Source organism: Neophocaena asiaeorientalis, unplaced genomic scaffold (assembly GCF_003031525.2).
Source record: "Neophocaena asiaeorientalis asiaeorientalis breed wild unplaced genomic scaffold, Neophocaena_asiaeorientalis_V1.1 scaffold607, whole genome shotgun sequence".
NCBI classification, from domain to species: Eukaryota; Metazoa; Chordata; class Mammalia; order Artiodactyla; family Phocoenidae; genus Neophocaena; species Neophocaena asiaeorientalis.
In genome coordinates this window covers 1184572-1201409 of record NW_020173405.1, presented here as the reverse complement: position 1 = coordinate 1201409, position 16838 = coordinate 1184572, and the positions used below count along the sequence as shown (strand labels likewise).

Here is a 16838-nt window from a genome sequence, read left to right as displayed (position 1 = left end):
GGCCCAGCCGCAGGGGCGGGGGCCTGGCCACTCAGGCCTTGGCTGGGGCCGGATCTTTGGCCGGGCTGCAGGGCCCTCCCTCCCGTTTCCTCTCCCGAGGGCTGTCCTGGCAGGGGCCCCCCTCGCACTTTCTGGCGGGGAACGGGGCCAGCAGTGAAAGAACAGCCACAGAGGGAAAGCAGGAGAGAGATGGGGGAAACTCTGTGTGTGTGTGTGTGTGTGTCTTTCCCTCGCAGACCGACAAGGCAACAATTACGCTTTGGGGATAAAACGAGGCGCAGAGAGCGGGCTGGGGCATTTCTCCCCGAGATGGCGGGTCCGACAGCTGCAGCCCTGTGGCCCGGAGCCCTCCTGCTTCTGCTGTGTATCCTCCACCCCTCGCAGCCCGGAGGTAGGCCTCACCCTGTTCCCTGACGTGCCCGCAGCCCTCGGGCCTCCCGCTCAGGTGGCTGGACCGACGGACGGACGAGAGGAAGCTCTTCACCCCCAGCATCCTCCAGGGGGTCCCAGGCAGGAGCCCCTCAGCCACTGGATCCTTGGAACTGCCCCTCCCGGGAGCCAGCCGTGCTGAGCAGAAACCTGTCACACGATCGCCCCATGACTCAGGGTGGCCTCAAACGAGCACCGGCTTCTGCTGCCCCAAGAGGGCTGATGGGCCCTGCTCTGTCCTGGGGGCTCTCCCGGTATGGGGGTCGCGAGCATGCTGGGGAAGGGCTGACGAGGTCCCGTCGGGTCTGTGGGCACCAGCAGTTTGCACACCTGTGGACCTGCCGGGTGTGCGCTTGTGCCCTGGGGGCAGGGGACCTGGGCTGGAGGCCGGCTCAGCGGCAGTGAGCTCTCTGACCACAGGTTCCCTGTCCCCTGGGAAGTCAGGACGCGCTCGGAGCAAAGTCAGGGTTAAGTTGATTATAGGGTTGCGAGTTGGAAAGCTGTCGCTGTGGTCTGTCCCTGGTGAGGAGGGCTGGGAGCACGCGTGCAGGCGTGTGAGTGTGTATGTGTGAGTGTGTTACATGCTCTCGCACAGGTGTGCATGTTGTGTATATGCCCAGACGTGTCACCAAATAGAGGAGGAGGTTTCTGCGAGGGGATGAATGTTCACAGGTTCATCCTTGGACAGGTGTGTGTGTGTGTGTTTGGGAGGAGGGGTGTTGTAGGTACGTGAAAGTGCCTGTTAGCATGTGTAAAAGTCTGCCACCCAACAGGCATGTATACGTGGGAGATCGGGTGTCCAGGTGTGTCACTGGGTGTGGTTTGTCACTGTGCGTGTGAGTGTGTGTGTATATGTGTGGTGTGGAACACAAGCGAGCACAAGGAAGTTAGGGAAGGTATCCATCTCCTGGCAGAGGGAGAGTGGTGAGCGGCAGGGGCTTGAGTGGACCTCGGGGCACTCCTGGACCACCTGGCCTTGGGTCCCGAGGGTGCCCCCCCCAGGGCTGCTAGCACCTTGGGGGACCCTGGGAGTGGCCTACCAGGGGTTCCTGACGGTGCTCCTGGCCACGGGAAAAGAGAGGTGCAGGCAGCCTCACGAGCCTTTGGTGGGGTAGCCTGGGCGGGGTCTGGTTTCCGGGAGAGTCTTCCTCGCCATGAGAACCGGCCCTTCAGTGGCGGCCAGCGTGGGGAGGTGCACCGGTTGCAGCAGGGCCAGGCCGGACGGCTGGAGCAGGGGGCTGGGCAGGAGCAAGGGCTCCCTCCGTGAGATTGACCAGCTGGGCAGGACCACTGGGAGCAGGGGCTTCCTGCAGAGGTCAACTCCTGGGTCTGGGCGAGGCCAAGGGATGGTATGCACCCTCAGCTGGGGCCCGTGGGGGGCAGCGAGACAATCCCAGAGGAGCAGCTGCACCCCGTGCCCGAGAGTAGCAGCGCTGGTCCTGTCTGATCCTCCTCCCTGGAGTTTGTCCCCCGAACCTCTGCCTTCCCAGAGAGAGCTCCCACCTAGAGCACAATGGTTAGTCCCCACAGGAGCCCTGGGAGTAGAGGATTTTTATCGACGCTTTTCTAATGGGGAGACTGAGGCTCAGACAGGCTAAGGCAGCCCCAGGGGGAGTAGTACCAGCCAGCTCTCTGCCCTGGGCCAAAGATGAGTTGGCCAAAGATCCAGGTTCTGAGCAGCGTTTGGGGAGGGGCAGGCTGGGGGCCAAGTACTCTGGGGTGGGCCTGCCCTAAGAAGAATGCATCCTCAATGACCGGGCTAAATGCTCCGTTGGTCCTGTTCTTTCTTTGCAAACATAACTCTCAGCTCTGTCCCAGGTGGTAGAGTAGCTGGGTCCAAATAAGGGGTGTGTGAATTGATGATGTGTTCTGGGGTTTGTGCCCAGAGCCTCCCAAAGGAAGTCTAGAGAGATGGGACGTGGGAGGGGCCCCCAACCCAAACACATATGCGCACACACGCACACACCTGCCTGGCTGTCCTGAGGGAACCCAGCTTCCCCCCACCCCAAGAAGATATTACCCTCATGCGTTCCCCAGTTCCAAAGAACCGTGTTGCCAGGGGAGACAAGGAAGGGGCATCCCGGGAAACCTCTGTGATGGTAAAAGTTGTTTAGACCCATTTAAGATGGGTCAAAAGTAGCTTTGAAGATCAGCTGCCAGGAGAGAGAGAAATTACATCAGTTATAAGTGGGACCAGCTGCCCCAAACCCCCAGAAATTTTATCATTTTGGTTTTGGGTGTTTGTTTGTTTTCTTATTTCGGAACTGAAGACGGTTTGCAACAGGGATTTTCAGTCCTGGCTGCATAATTGGAGTTACCCGGGAACTTGAAACAATTCTGATGTGGGGTCTCACCCAAGAATTCTTGCTTTATTTGGTCTGGGGAGGGATCCAGACCTGTAGGTCTTGTAAAAAGCTGCCCAGGTGACTGAGGCGCCTCCGGGACCCTGGACCTTGGGGTTAGGGGTTGATCCTGCTCCAAGTTTGCTGGGGCCAAGGCAGGAGGGCAGACGTGTCCGGGGGAGGGAGGGGACAGAGTCAGTCACTGGAGGATTGTTTTTGAAAAACCCTTGGCGGCCTTTCTCCGTGCAAACGACAAACAGCTTCGTGTGGTCTTATCTGCGCCCCAGGCCGGCCCCCTGGACTTGGAACTGGCAAAGCCCCCTGCCAAGGCCTGCTGGCCTGCTGCTTGCTCCCAAACAGCCATCTCCCAGATCTTTGAACCTAGATCAAAGAATCTGGAACGCAGAATGCCCTGCGTGTGATTGGGGTCAGATGTGGTTCCTGGGCCAGGCACTTCATTTCTCTGACTCTTGGTTTCCCTGGCTGAAAAATGGGGAGAAACATCCCTGCCCTACTTACTGCCTAGGGCCAGTGGGAGGCTCCAGCAATGAACATTGCAAAAAAATAAATAAATAAAGTATCAAGTAAGAGGACTGTGGGAATGCAAATTTTAAAAACTGTATATTCTCTTATTCAGAATTTGCTATCTTGGACTGATCAACCCTTGTAATTCGTGCACGTTTATGAGGTTTAGTTTTCCCTCTTGCTACTCATGCCACGTTTTGTCCACTGGGGAGGCAGCCCGTGTGTAAACAGAGATGCAGTAATGGAGGAAGCTGACAAGACTGGGAGAGGGGGTGGCCTAGAGGAGTCCCAGGAAATCCAGAAAGGCTTCCCGGAAGAAGTGACATTTGAGTTAGACCTTGAAAAAAGGTAAATGTTCGAGGAGCTTCTGTGGATGAGAGGTGGGCCTCAGTCTTTGGGGCTCTGGGAGGCAGAACTAGAGAGACAGAGGGGCAGGTTCTACTGCAGTAGGAGGAAGAGCTCTCTGCAGGTAGAGCAGACAGCATCGGGAGGTGGGAATTTGCCTGTCACTGGAGGCGTGCAAGCAGGAACACAATGGGATGTTTGCAGAAGGAATTTCAGCTCAGGCCAGAAGACAGTTACGATCCCTGAGAGTATAGGATCATGATTCTAAGATGCAAGAGACAAGTTCCACCCTGGGCTAGCCGGTGAAACAAGCCAAACCCACATAAAACAAGACAAGTATGCTCCAGGCCAACTGCTTTGGGCCAGATGAGCAGTGAGAACCACAGGCTCAGAGACGGCAGGGGGGAGAAGCTGAGCCCAGTCTTGGTGGAAGGGTAGGACTTGGATAGAGGAGAGGGCATTCCTGGCAGGAGGAACTTCTCAGGCCAAGGAGGGGAGGCGGGAAGGAGGATGCCCCTTCCCATGATGGGGCAGGAGAGGAGGCTGCCGCCTTTCGAAGGCCTTTGATCAACTACTGTCTTATTCTATTCTCACCTCTCCTGCACTTGAAGAGAGGCCGGGCGTGGATCCTTTACACCCACTAAGCCTTCCCTATTTCCTCAGTGCAAAATGGGGATCAAAACCCCTGGCTCCCCAGGCCGTCATGGTTCAGGCACGGAGTTTGGCAAACACTGTTGGGATCTGAATCATAGGGGTGGAGAGTAGGGAGAAGAAAGAGCTTGGGACAGAAGAAGCAGAAGGAGCTGGCAGGCCCAGGAGGGGCCTGGCCACTGGTCAGGGAACAGAACCCCAGGAGAGGAAGTGGGGCTTCAGCCAGGCCAGCCCGAGGTGGGGAGACCCTTAGGCTGGTTGGGGATGGAACAGGTCAGACCAGACCCACAGGCAACCTCCTTGCCTCCCCTCCACCTAACTCATCCATCCTTTATTTATTTTATTTATTGTTATTTTTGCGGTACGCGGGACTCTCACTTCCGCGGCCTCTCCCGTTGCGGAGCACAGGCCCTGGATGCGCAGGCCCAGCGGCCACGGCTCACGGGCCCAGCCGCTCCGCGGCATGCGGGATCCTCCCGGACCGGGGTATGAACCTGCATCCCCTGCATCGGCAAGCGGACTCCCAACCACTGCGCCACCAGGGAAGCCCCCACCCATCCTTTATTGGACACCTACTGCATACCTGGCCTTAGGCCATGTACTGTGCAGTGAAGTAGAAACAAAGTGTCACCTATTTTTTTAAGCGTTACCGAGTGCCAGGCCCAGGGTAGGACAGGTCTCTTGAACTCTTTGACAACTCGCAACAACCTGGCAAGGCAGCAGTTATCAGCCCCACGTTGCTACAAAGGAAACTGAGGTTCAGAGAGGTTAAGTGACTTGCCTGAGGTCACACAGATGGTAAGAAGTGGCACAGTCAAGATTAGAGGCCAGATGGGTCTATCCTGAGCCCCTTGCTCCCTCCACCCACCATGTCGTTCCTGCAGTCTGCCCTGGGGCAGAGGGTTAGAGAGAGAGAAAGGGGAGGAGGGAGAGAGGCCGAGGCAGAGAAGGGCCTGGAGCGCAACAGGGCAAGGCACATAAGAGACAGACCTCAGAGCTCGGAGCCGGAGGCCAGAGCCAGAGAAGGCATCAAAGGCCTGGGGCGGACCATGTGTGCACTTGGCAGCCGACGACAGGACCCAGGCGCTCATTCCCAGCAGGCCCAGCCTCCTGGGGCCACTGCCCTGAGCCCCTGAGGCTCTGAGCAGACTGCTTGGACACTCCAGGCCTGGATTGCAGTGCCTGGGGGGCCTCAGGCCCGGGGGGGAGGTAGGGGGGTGGCGCCGGGACTTTGGCACGGGGTGGCCATGACAGCTTGGCATCCTCCACCCTGCTGGGCCGTGGCTTAGGATGACGGGGCCCTGGGGCCAGCAGGCCAGATGTCTGCTGGGCACACTGCAGAGCTGCCCGACACTGTCCCCCAACCCAGTCCGCGCCCCATTCGGCAGGGTGGTGCTGGGGCCCGGGCTGGGGCACCGGCAAGGCGGCTTGTCAAGGCTGGGGCCGTTCTGTGGCGGTGCAGTCGGGGCCTGGTGTGCACCGGGATTGTCTGTAGCCATGACTACGTGCAGGCTGGGTCTGGGGCCATCACAGCGTTCCCCGGTGAGAGCTTCACTGGTCCGTGGGGACTGAACTCGTGATCTGGGCTGGGCAGACAGCCCCTGGACTGGCCAGTGAATTAGCTTTTCCTTCGGAAACTATTCACTTTGCTCATTCATGGTGTCCCCCTCTGGGCCCCGGCGCCTCCTTAGACAGCTCTGTGTCAGACGGCCAGAGCACCACCCAACCACTGCTGCCCGGTGGCTGAGGACGCGGACCTCACGCCGTCCTCTCAGCGTGGGAATGGCTGCACTTTTGTCGGCAGCAGCCACAATTCCTTACCGCTCACTGTCACAGTCCGGCCTGCCCTCACACAGCTCTGGCCCCCTCCCGTGCCGCTCAGGGCTGGAGAGGCTTGGCTGCCCAGCAAAAGGTGCTCAGACCCAGCCCCGTGCCAGGCTCTCTCCAGGTAACGCAGTGCAAACCGTTATGCTCAGAGGAGTAGCCTGGCTTTGAATCCAGGCTCAATCTCTTTCCACCTGTGTGACCGCCCCCCCGCCTCCCCCGCCCCTTGCACATCCCTTAACCTCTCTGAGCCTGACTTCACATCTGTTGACATGAAGATAATAACCCCTGCCCTTCCAGCCTCACCAGGCCATTTTGAGGAGCGTGAATGAGAAAATGCTTTGTAAACATTATTTGCTCAGTCAACCTAAATTGCCTTGCAGACATGCAGTATTATTATCATCATCCTTATCTTTATCGTTAGCTTTATTCATTCTGGCTAATGGGGGACTCTACCTACTTCATTCCAGGGGTCCCAGGGGCTGTTCCTGGTGGAGTGCCTGGAGGCGTCTTCTTCCCAGGTAATGTACCTGAAATTGTCACACTCCCAGGTAAGACAGATGGTGATCACATTTGCGAGAGGTGCACTTTGTGACACGGCAGAAGGGAAGAACATTGGCACACCTACCCCAGAGGACCCATAAGTTACTCCTATTTTAAAAAGCAGTTACGTGATGCTACTTTACAACAATTAAGAGCACAAATTTTCTGAAAGATGAAACGCAATGCTTGTGAGACTGTCGGAAAGTGGCCGCCTCACCGATCCCTGCTGTTTTAGTCTTCGAACCATTCACCTCACTCTTAGAAACCCATTCAAAGGAAATAATTGAAAAGAAGAGAAAAAGAACCATCTGCCCCAAGGTTCGTAGGAATGTTCCTTGCAAAAATGCAAACGAGAAACCCACCTGACTGGAGGGTGTGATTAAATAAACTTATATGATGCAACTACGAAAAATTATGAATATACTATCTGTCGGGTAACATGGTAAAGTGATTTTCAAGTAAAAACAATATAAAAGCAAGGACTAGGTGCAGATGGAGATTGGGCCCCCTCCAAAAAAAGAAAATGGGCCCCCTCCAAAAAAAGAAAAAAAGAAAAAGAAAAGATTGGGCCCCCTCCAAAAAAAGAACCTGGGCATGGTGGGGGGTGGCGGGGGGCGTATTTTCTTTTTTTAACATCTTTATTGGACTATAATTGCTTTACAATTTTTCTTTTAATTTAGAAAAAAGCATAATGTCTTAAAGTAGATTGAAACGTCAAACCTAATATTTTCAATACTTACAATGGGTCTGAGTGTTCAGAACCAACGTGGAAGTGAGGGCAGCTACCAGCGCACTCCCAGGTACACACAGGCACACAGCTGTTTCCCCGATGAGATGGATGAGGAAACAGAGGCTCACAGAGGTCGAGGCTTGCCTGAGGTCATATGGCTAGGCAGCGGTGGATTTGACCAGGGTCAATGGATGGCTTCCTGGCAGGGACCCTGATGGTCCTCTCTCTCTTTCTCTCTCTCTCTCTCTCTCTCCCCTCAACACAGGCGCTGGTCTCGGAGGCCTGGGAGGAGGTGAGCTCAGACACCAAACTTGGTTCCTCAGCGATGCGGTCTGGGTCTCACTCTAGTCCACATACGTGCTCAGATCTGAGAACCTCAGAAGGCCCAGACATTAAGGGACCCCTCATTTCACAGACCGAGCATCCACTGGGGAGGGATTTGTCTAAGAACTAGAACTCACGAGTCCCCTAAGCCCCTCCCCCTGTCCTCTTTCCCTGGGGGCCCTGCCTTCTTTCATATTTCTTTCTCTTTTTTTTCTAACCCATGTCCCCTGCACTGGCAGGCAGGTTCTTAACCACTGCGCCACCAGGGAAGTCCCTCTTTCATATTTCTTTTGATCCTCAGTAATATCCCTGCAAAGCCAACTGCGCGGGAAGCATCACCCCCTTCAGAGGCTGGGAAACAGTGTGAGAGAGGGTAACCCCCAATCAGGGCCAGAGCTGGGCTTCCCACCCAGGCATATGGACACTGGGCTCCCAGCAGCTCCCTGTGCAGAGGGGAGGATCATTCCTCACCTCACAGTGAGACCCCGCAGTACCCTGGGGGATCGTGGTAGGTCAGGTGGGCTGGGACTCCCCATTTACCACCATCTCTTCCCTCTGCAGCACTGGGCCCTGGAGGCAAACCACCCAAGCCAGGTAAGACCGGTGGCCTCAGAGCACTGAGTGAGTGCCGATGGGGTAGGGGAGGGAAGGGTCCGCAGAGCTGTGAACCCAGCCTATGGACGGAGGAGGGAGGGAAGTGGTGGGCAGCAACAGCCCCTCTGCCCCCTAGTCAACCCCACCTATGACCTGGCTAGGGCCAAGCTCTGGGGCATCCAGGGTCAGGAGGCTGGAGGCAGCTTGCTGTCCTCCATGTGTGAGGGGTGTCTGGCACCTACCCTGCCGGTGCCTATGTGCCCAGCTGCCCTGACTGTCCCCTGTGCACAGAGTCCCAGAAACAGCCCTGGTGCTGGAGTCAAAGGTAGGAATTGATGTTCCAGTGGCCACCAAGCCTGTGGGCTCAGACACAGATGGTGGGCCCCATACTCTGCCTGAATGGTCTCTGACCACAAACCAAGCCCTCTCTTACTCCAGGCCAAGATCCTAGATGTCCCTGTCCTTAATGACAATCTGAGCCCTTATCCTGACCCGAGGCTGAATCTTGACCCCAGACCAAGCCCTGAACCTAACCCTAGGCTTCACCCTGACCCTGGCCCCAGATGAGCTTCCTTCCCAGGCCCCTTCCAGCTGTGCCCAGACCAAGGAGTTTTCCAGTATGATGATGTGGCCAGATCCATCCCGGCCTTGCCCATGGGGCTTGGATCTGCCACTAGGGTCCACCATCAGCTCCAGAGAACACACCCCCAGGAAAGAGGGAGGGCGGCTTCCTCCTCCAGGAGGCCCTGGTGGATAAGGATCAGGTGGGGGAAGGGGCGTCTCTGTCCGGATTTATGGCCCTCAGAGCATGAGACGCTTCACATGCAGCCCTGGCGCCCCCCACCCTGATCTGTGTCTCCCTGGCTCTGGAGCCTGGGACTGCAGGGCAGTTTGCATGTCCAACAGCTCTTACGAAATCCAGATATTCGATGATTCAAGCGCAAGTGAATCTACAAGACCCAGCTTCCCCTTCCCTGCAAGCCCATCTGGGTTATGAAACTACAGGGCTGGGGCCAGGCGAGAGAGATGCAGGAGGGCAGGAGGTCTGGGCAAGGGGTTTGCTGGGGTCTGTTGGGGTCTGCAAGGCTGGAGCCCTCGGGATTCACTGCTTATCCCGCCTGAACCTGTTTCCTATCTTCTCGGAGTGGTGGGTGATCTTAGCAGGGTCTTTGACGGCAGAGAGAGAACAGGGAAAGGCTAGATAAACAAAGGTGTGGAATTAGGATCCTGCTTAGCTGTGAAGGCCCAGATGGTAGCGGTCGTGACTGCAGAGCTAGAACAGGGATTCATTGATCCCATTGGCAGCAGGGGACACACGGCGGGTTGTGACGAAACACCGAAGAGAAGACTGTGAAAACTGCATTCAGTTGCAGTTGATAAAGTGAAGCTTTTATTGATGAAAGATTTAGTTTAGACTTCCAAAAGAACTTCTGGCTCAGGGTGAAGGCGTAGACCGAGAGGAAAGTCAGAGCATCTGCTCATGAAAAGGGGCTGGACTCCATGACCTCCCTGAGGTCATCTTTCAGCCTTAGGACTCTGAGCTACAAAGGCCTGGACAGGGCCACAGTGCCCCCCCCCACACACACACACAAAGGGCAGCTCCCCACATCCGGGCAGCAGGGACGCCTGGGCCTACCCAGATGGGATGGAACTGGGCACAGACAATGCATGTCATGCTTGGGAACAACTAATCCATTGGCGAGTGGAGGGTGGGTGGCCTGGCAGCTGCTCCACCTGGACCTCGGCCAGTGGCCCTGCCTGGGCTCTCAGTGGGGGACCAGGCAGCTGGGAGCCAGCCCCACCTACACCCCCAGCACCGGCTGGAGGCCAGTCACCCACGTGAGAGGACAGGGGGGAGCAGAGGGGCCACCCACCGGTCACCCTGGCAGGCTGCAGACGCTCTGCACCCTCTGCCCACGAGCCCTCTGGTCCCAGGAAGGTGGGGAACATGCTGGCCGTTTTGTAAGTGGGGAAACTTGAGTCTCAGAGAGGTGAAGTGACTTGCTCTTTCATGCAAGGAGTAGCTTGGGACAGCGGGATTTGAATCCAGGGCTCTCCGACTCCAGGGGAGAGAGACGGTTGGGTAAGCCAGGCCCCCGGGCAACCAGGGAGTCCAGCCCCTCTCTCCTTACCCCTCTCTCCTCCATTCTAGGGGCTGGACTCCTTGGGGCATTTGGGCCAGGTGAGTCCACAGGAAGGAGGGCATGTAGCTGGTCATGCTACAGGGTGGCCCTGGGACCAGACAACTCTGGGGGAGCACGGGACGAGGGCAGATGGCCACACAGGGGCTGCATGCCCCACCCCACGCACCCAGCCTCTTCTCACTTCCTGTTCGGTCCCCATCCTCTCCTCCCAGCCCCTCTGCGGTAAGGAAAGGCCCGAGCATGTCCGCTGCCCTGTTGGAGCTCAGGACACAGGCCTGGCTGGAGAGAAACCCCTGCCAGAGCTGGGGAGGGGCAGGGCCTGCAGCCCTGGGAAGTGGACCCAGACACACCCCACGCCCAACTAGACCACACCACACCTGCCCGGAAGGGAGACTGGCCGGAGTCAGAGGCCCATCTTACAGAGGGGCTGGCTGGGTTTCAGACAGGCCAGCTCACAGAAGTAGGAAATGGGGTCGGGGGACCACACCCAGTGAAAGCTAGGTGGACTCTCCAGGGCTCAGAAGCCCTGCATGTTTGAGGTCGGTCCCCAGAGGGGCCGCCCCTGAGCTTGGAACCCTGGTGGCCAGGACTGGTGCTTGTGGGAGAGATTCTCACATAATTGGAAACAAACCCAGCACGGTTGTGAACTCCAACCTGATTGCCCATCGGTCCTGGCCAAAGCCGTGGAATGTCTCCTGGAGGGGGAAAAGGAGAGATTGAGCCCAGATGTGGGAAGGAGAGAGCCAGAGGGACCCATTCGGCTGTTCATAAACATTTTAGCATCTGTCTGCAGGCAGGGAGGCTCCCGGACTGCAGGGCAGGCTAGACGGATGGACAAAAGGGGCTCCAGATACAGGGGAGAGGGCGTGGCCTGAGGCAGGGGACCCCTGCGAGGAAGCCAGTGAGAGGCCCGGGGCGGGGCAGCTAACGTGGGAGCAGAGCAGGGCCTGGCCTGGGTGAGATCTTGCCGGCAGTTCGTGCTCAGCCCCAGCCCTCACAGAAAGCCCCTCTGGGTCCCTCGTTAGGTGGCGGGCCTTCTAAGGGAAGTGAGGTCTGGTCAGGGTGTGTTGTACGGAGTCAACACAGTCAGTCCACATGGCACACAGCTGTTGTTGCTAAACAGTGGCTGCTACTTTATCAGATCGGCCCCTGAGTACTAAAGGTTTGAGTCCAGCTTAGGGCCCTGAGCGGTCACACGCCGACCACAGCATCGCCGGGGTCCTGCCCCTACTCCACGAGACCCTTTCCACCCTGGGCCCAGGAACGATGCCCCACACCAGCCCCTCACCTGGCTCTGTCTTCTTCTCCCTGGGTGCCGGAGGGCTCGTAGGCGCTGGCCTTGGGGCAGGTTAGTGTTGACACCAGGCAAGATGCCCCTCTGGGGGCCAGAGCATCTGCCCAGTATGGAGGGCAGTTGGGGGTACAAGGATGCAGACCGGGCCTGTCCTGGCCACTGGTGTAAGGGGTGGTGCTGAGACCACTGTCCAGGGCACAAGGGAATCACAGCTGGGTCCTGGGTGCTGTTATAACCTAGTAACAAGAGCTGGAGGGAAGCAGCCCCAGGAGCCCAAAGGAGTCGCCCACCTCGGCGGGGCTTCAGGAAGGCTTTTTGGAGGAGGGAGGGGTGGAAGTTAGACCCCGAAAGATCCCTGCGGTTTGTCAGGCCGGGCGGAGCAGCCTGCCCCAAAGTGCCCACTGACACCGCACCCCATCCTGGGAGCAGCAGTCACAGCTTTGCGTGGAGCAGAAGAGCCTCAAATGTACCTCGTGGGCAGCGCGGGCCGGGGAAGGGCTGCGGGCAGGACCTCACCCCGTCCTCCTCTCTGCAGGGCTTGGGGCCTTTCCTGCAGGGGCCTACCCAGGAGCTCTGGTGCCCGGCGGCCTGGCTGGCGCTGCCGCAGCCTATAAAGCCGCTGCCAAGGCCGGTGAGTGTTCCCCTTTGAGACGTGCCATAAGCCCTCTGGCCTCCGCAGGCTCTCCACTTGGCAAAGAACCTTTCCTGAGGGGCAAGCAGACAGGAGCCTCAGCTCCATCTCCTGGGGGTGTGGGGAGGCAGCCAGCTGTGCCCGAGTCTCAGAGGTGGTGGCAGACCCAGACCTCAGCCCCGGGCCCTCCTGCCTGTGACTGTTCCTGGTGTGACCTCTCTCCTCTCCCACTCCTGGCTCTGTAGGTGCTGCGGGGCTTGGTGGGGTCGGCGGCTTAGGAGTGCCTGCAGGTATGGAGGCGAGACCTGGGTGGCCCCGGCGAAGGCCGTGGGGGTGGGGGGTGGGGGTGGAGCCCACTCTGTGGTGGCCCCTTCCCTACCAGGTGCGGTGGTATCTCAGCTCGGAGCAGGAGTTGGAGCTGCAGGGAAGCCCGGGAAGGTGCCAGGTCAGTGTGGATGGAGTCCCTGGGGGTGGAGGGCAGAGGTCAGGGAGGAGCGAGAGCTTCTAAGGCCCACAGGGCAGGAAGGACAGGGCCCGGCTGCAGCAGGGCAGGGGGCATAGCCAGGCCCAGAGCATGGTGCCGTGTCCCAGATAGGGGCGAGGGGCCCTGGTCTACCTCCCGGGCCCTTCTTCCAGGACCTTGGAGCAGACCTCAGAGACAGACTCCCACATTCAGGCGACAGATGGGGACGCTGAGGTTCAAAATAGGGAGTCGGCGCAGAAGGGCCCGCCCGTCACTGCGGAGCGGGGGGTGAGCCCGAGGTGGGCCGACTCCCCATCCGGTGTTTGTTCCTCTGCACCAAGCCCTTGAGGAAGTGACTTCAGGTTAAACAAAAGGCTGCCTGAGTCCACACAGCAGGGAGGGAACATCTGGAAGCTGTTAACCCAGAGGTGGGCTGGGCCGGCCATGTAAACAGGCTCCAGGAGATGGGACAAATCCACGCACAGAAGGGTTTGCAGATGACTTCTGGAACTTACGGGAGGAGGGCTGCAGCCACTGCATGTGTCCCTCGCCATTCCCGCCGGGCACCCAGGTGGCTGGCTCGGGAGCCCCAGAGCTGCCACGGCGGGAAGGGCCTAGAGGGGCCCCTGGAGGCCAGGCTGCCACTCACTCTCCTTCTTTGGCCACAGGTGTGGGGCTCCCAGGTGTATACCCAGGTGGAGTGCTCCCAGGCGCAGGTGAGAGCAAGCAGGAGAAGGGGACCCTGTAGCAAGGAGAGCAGACCCTGGCAGCCTCCCCAGTGGCCCCCCACCTCCCCCGAAGCCGAGGCCACCAGAGACCTTGGGTCCTGACCGGCATTTTCTCCCTAAGCATCAAAGCTCAGGCTACAGGCATCAGATCTCTGGTTGTCTTTTCCCTACGAAGATCCACAAGCTTCCCCTGGCCCCCCAGCGCCCTGAGCCCAGGCCCAGACCCAGACGTCATCACAGCCTGCAGTGGGCCCCCAAGGACAGACCACGTCCCCAGTGTGGCCAGCTGTTTCCCAAAAGCCATAAGTCACCAGGGGCCCCACCCAGTGCATCCGCCCTGCAGGAGGCCCTTGGAGCTGCCCTCTCAACCTCCTTTCCCCACCAGGGCCCGGCCACCCCACCCAACATGTGACCTCTTGAATTCCCCCAAAAGCCCAGACTTGGGCTGCTCTGTGGGATTGGCTGGCAGAGTGTCCCTCCCTCGGCCCCTCCCTGCCACGGTGGCCCAGCCCCAGGGGAGACAGGAGAGGTGACAGCACTGGACACTGGCAAATGGAGTGTCACCCAGCCAGAGCAGATGACTGCTTTGTGTTTGCTTGTCAATCACATCCAGTGAGAGCCCCCCAAGGTCACAGGCCTCCCCGACCTGCAGGCTCTCCCCATTTCTGGCAGGCTTCTACCGTCTGCCTTCTCTGATGAGGGTGAGCAGGGCGGCGGGAAATTAGCTCCAGTTTCGAGACAGGCCAACAGAAACACAGAAGCACACGGCTAGGAAATAGGATTAAAACTTCTGACCTTGGGTCAGATGGGGAAGAAAAGTCACTACCAAAGAGGCCCTCCCCCCACCCTGTGAGCCATGCCAGTAGCTGACAGTCAGTGCAGAAGGAGGCCAGCTGTGTCACTGACCGGTGTGGTGCCGGGCTGGACCTTCCAGGCCGGCCTTCCCACGCCCACTGCGAGCCCCCTCTTTGCCCCTTCAGGAGCTCGGTTCCCTGGTGTAGGGGTGCTCCCTGGGGTTCCCACTGGAGCAGGAGTCAAGCCCAAGGCCCCAGGTATGTTGCCAGCTGGGCTGGGGACCCATGGTGGGAATCTCCATTCACCCTCAGCCCCCTCCGTCCTGGGGTGAGGGGCGGGGACCCTGGGCTCAGCTGGCTGAGATGGGCGGCACATCTCTCAGAAATCCCCGAGTGTGTGCGAGGCAGCATGAGCTGGGAGGTCTGGGCAGAAGTGGCCACGGCTCGGGTCAGCCTGCCCCTCGGCACTGCCATTGGTGCGTAGGCCCTGTGCCCGTGGTGGCAGGGCTGCAGTGATGGCTCCTTGTCCCTGCAGGTGGAGGCGGAGCTTTTGCTGGAATCCCAGGTAAGGCAAGGCCGGGTCCCCCATGCCAATGAGGGTGGGCAGGCCAACGGGTCTGCCAGCCGGGCAGGAGATCCTCCCCTGGGAGGGGCTGGGCGTACCTACTGCTGCAGGCCTCGGACTGGCTTCAGCACAAAGTGACGTCAATCATAGGCCTGCTTCCCCCGTCCCCACCCTCTGTCTGGGAGCCCAAATGAGCCCAGAAAGCCCAGAAGTCTGTGCCAAATGCCACAAGGGCTACAGGCCCTGAGTGTGGCCCAAGCCCCAGGAGGGAGAGTGTCCAGCAGCTTCCAGAAGGACGTGGCCCATCACTGGGGGTTGTTCTGCTGGCCGATGAGAAAGAGGCAGGAAGGCCCTCTAGGCACTAGGATGGTTTCCGGATTCCGGATGCCACGGGAGCTCATTCTGTCTGAGCAGAAGGTGGAGCGTGAGGCTGGGGGCTTTGCAGGGGCCGCTGGCTCGAGTGACTGGGACCTCATTTTGCTCTCCTTGTTCCCACAGGAGTTGGACCCTTTGGAGGTCAGCAGCCTGGAGTCCCTCTGGGGTACCCCATCAAGGCACCCAAGCTGCCAGGTAAGGCAGAAGGAGGATTCGAGAGACACCACTCACTGGGCCTCCCTACTGGGAAGGCAGCTTGAGAGGGGACTTGTTTGGCCACCTGTGTCTTGGGGTGGACGAGGGTAGACAGGAAACCTGGTATTAAAGCCCATTTCTGGTCGCCAGCAAAGGGAAGCAGGGGGAAGCCATCCTGCAAGTGTTGGTCTCACTCCCATGCACACACATGCACAGAGACCCATAGCCCTGATGGGAAACCGCTTGTGTTGATGGTAAGAAACACCATTCACTGGAAAGACTCCTCTGGTGTCGACCCACCTCCACCCCAGCAATCAGCTCACATGATGAGCTGTTTCCTGATGGGGAGGAGAGTAAGGAAGATACGCAGACTCTGGGGCCATGGCAGGGCCTGGGTTGGTAGAAGAACGGGTGTCCCATCATGCCCTGGGGCAGGGGTGTCCTCTCCCTCCTCCACCAAGGCCTCTGCTCTCCCGAGAGCCTCTGAGGGCAGCTCACAGCCCTGGTGGAGGCGGCGCAGTCTTGGGCTGTGGGAATAGGTCTGTCTACCCAGGTAGTGGGGGCCCAGTGAGGCATGGGGCCGCCATGGGGCAGCCCCTGATCCCACACTCCATCTCCTCAGGTGGCTACGGACTGCCCTACAGCACTGGGAAACTGCCCTTTGGTAAGGCCCTCTTAGACTGGCGGGCTTCTGGCTCTCTCCAGCTGCAGGGTTCTGGCAAGGGAGCTGTGGCCCCAGCTCAGGGCTAAGAGAGCACCAGCTGGAGGGAGCGGGGGTGTGGAGTCTTGGAACGGGAGTCCCCGAAGGAGGGGACATGGAACTTGGACTCAGAGAGCCTCGCTTTCAATCCTGGCCCTCGCATTTATCACCAGGTCTTGGGAGAACCAGTTTCTTCTCTGAGCCTCAGTGTCTTTGTCTGTAAAATGGGAGTAACCATCCCATACACATTTGTATTTAACTCTGGCTGGGTGGGAGACAGGTGGAGACTCTGGGTGGCCTGGCCCTTGAAGGGCAGGGGAGGGGGCAGCCACAGTGAGGTCCACGTGGATGCCCAGAGCCTCTCGTTTCGCAGGCTATGGGCCTGGAGGAGTAGCTGGTGCCGCAGGCAAGGCCGGGTACCCGACGGGGACAGGTAAGGAGAGCCTCACCCCACTGCCAGCCAAAGGGGGCACTAATTACCGAGCCTCCATAAAGCAGGCCAGCCCACCCTACATCCAGACCCCGGTCTGAGACTGGAGAAGGATCCTCAACCTCTGCATGCTATGAAACCCCACATCCACACCCAGATGTGAACCAGTTGGTTTTCTTTTTTTTTTTTTTTTTTTTTTTAAATTTTTTTTT

General features: G+C 58.8%; 1 protein-coding gene across 3 annotated transcripts in view; it reads left to right on the top strand.

The window, feature by feature from the left end:
• Positions 1–237: 237 nt before the first annotated feature.
• The window catches only part of ELN (elastin), a 32154-nt gene continuing 15553 nt past the window's right edge, over positions 238–16838 (top strand). For 2 of the 3 annotated variants that reach the window (XM_024747175.1, XM_024747173.1), the window contains exons 1-14: positions 238–391; positions 6587–6637; positions 7655–7681; positions 8275–8307; positions 10460–10489; positions 12281–12376; positions 12622–12666; positions 12759–12821; positions 13508–13555; positions 14548–14619; positions 14897–14926; positions 15425–15496; positions 16119–16160; positions 16570–16629. In XM_024747175.1, coding sequence (XP_024602943.1) covers positions 310–391; positions 6587–6637; positions 7655–7681; positions 8275–8307; positions 10460–10489; positions 12281–12376; positions 12622–12666; positions 12759–12821; positions 13508–13555; positions 14548–14619; positions 14897–14926; positions 15425–15496; positions 16119–16160; positions 16570–16629 — 751 coding nt within the window. In that variant the 5' untranslated portion in view covers positions 238–309. The remainder of the gene's footprint in view (positions 392–6586; positions 6638–7654; positions 7682–8274; positions 8308–10459; positions 10490–12280; positions 12377–12621; positions 12667–12758; positions 12822–13507; positions 13556–14547; positions 14620–14896; positions 14927–15424; positions 15497–16118; positions 16161–16569; positions 16630–16838) is intronic. The other variant, XM_024747174.1, reaches the window with a different exon arrangement.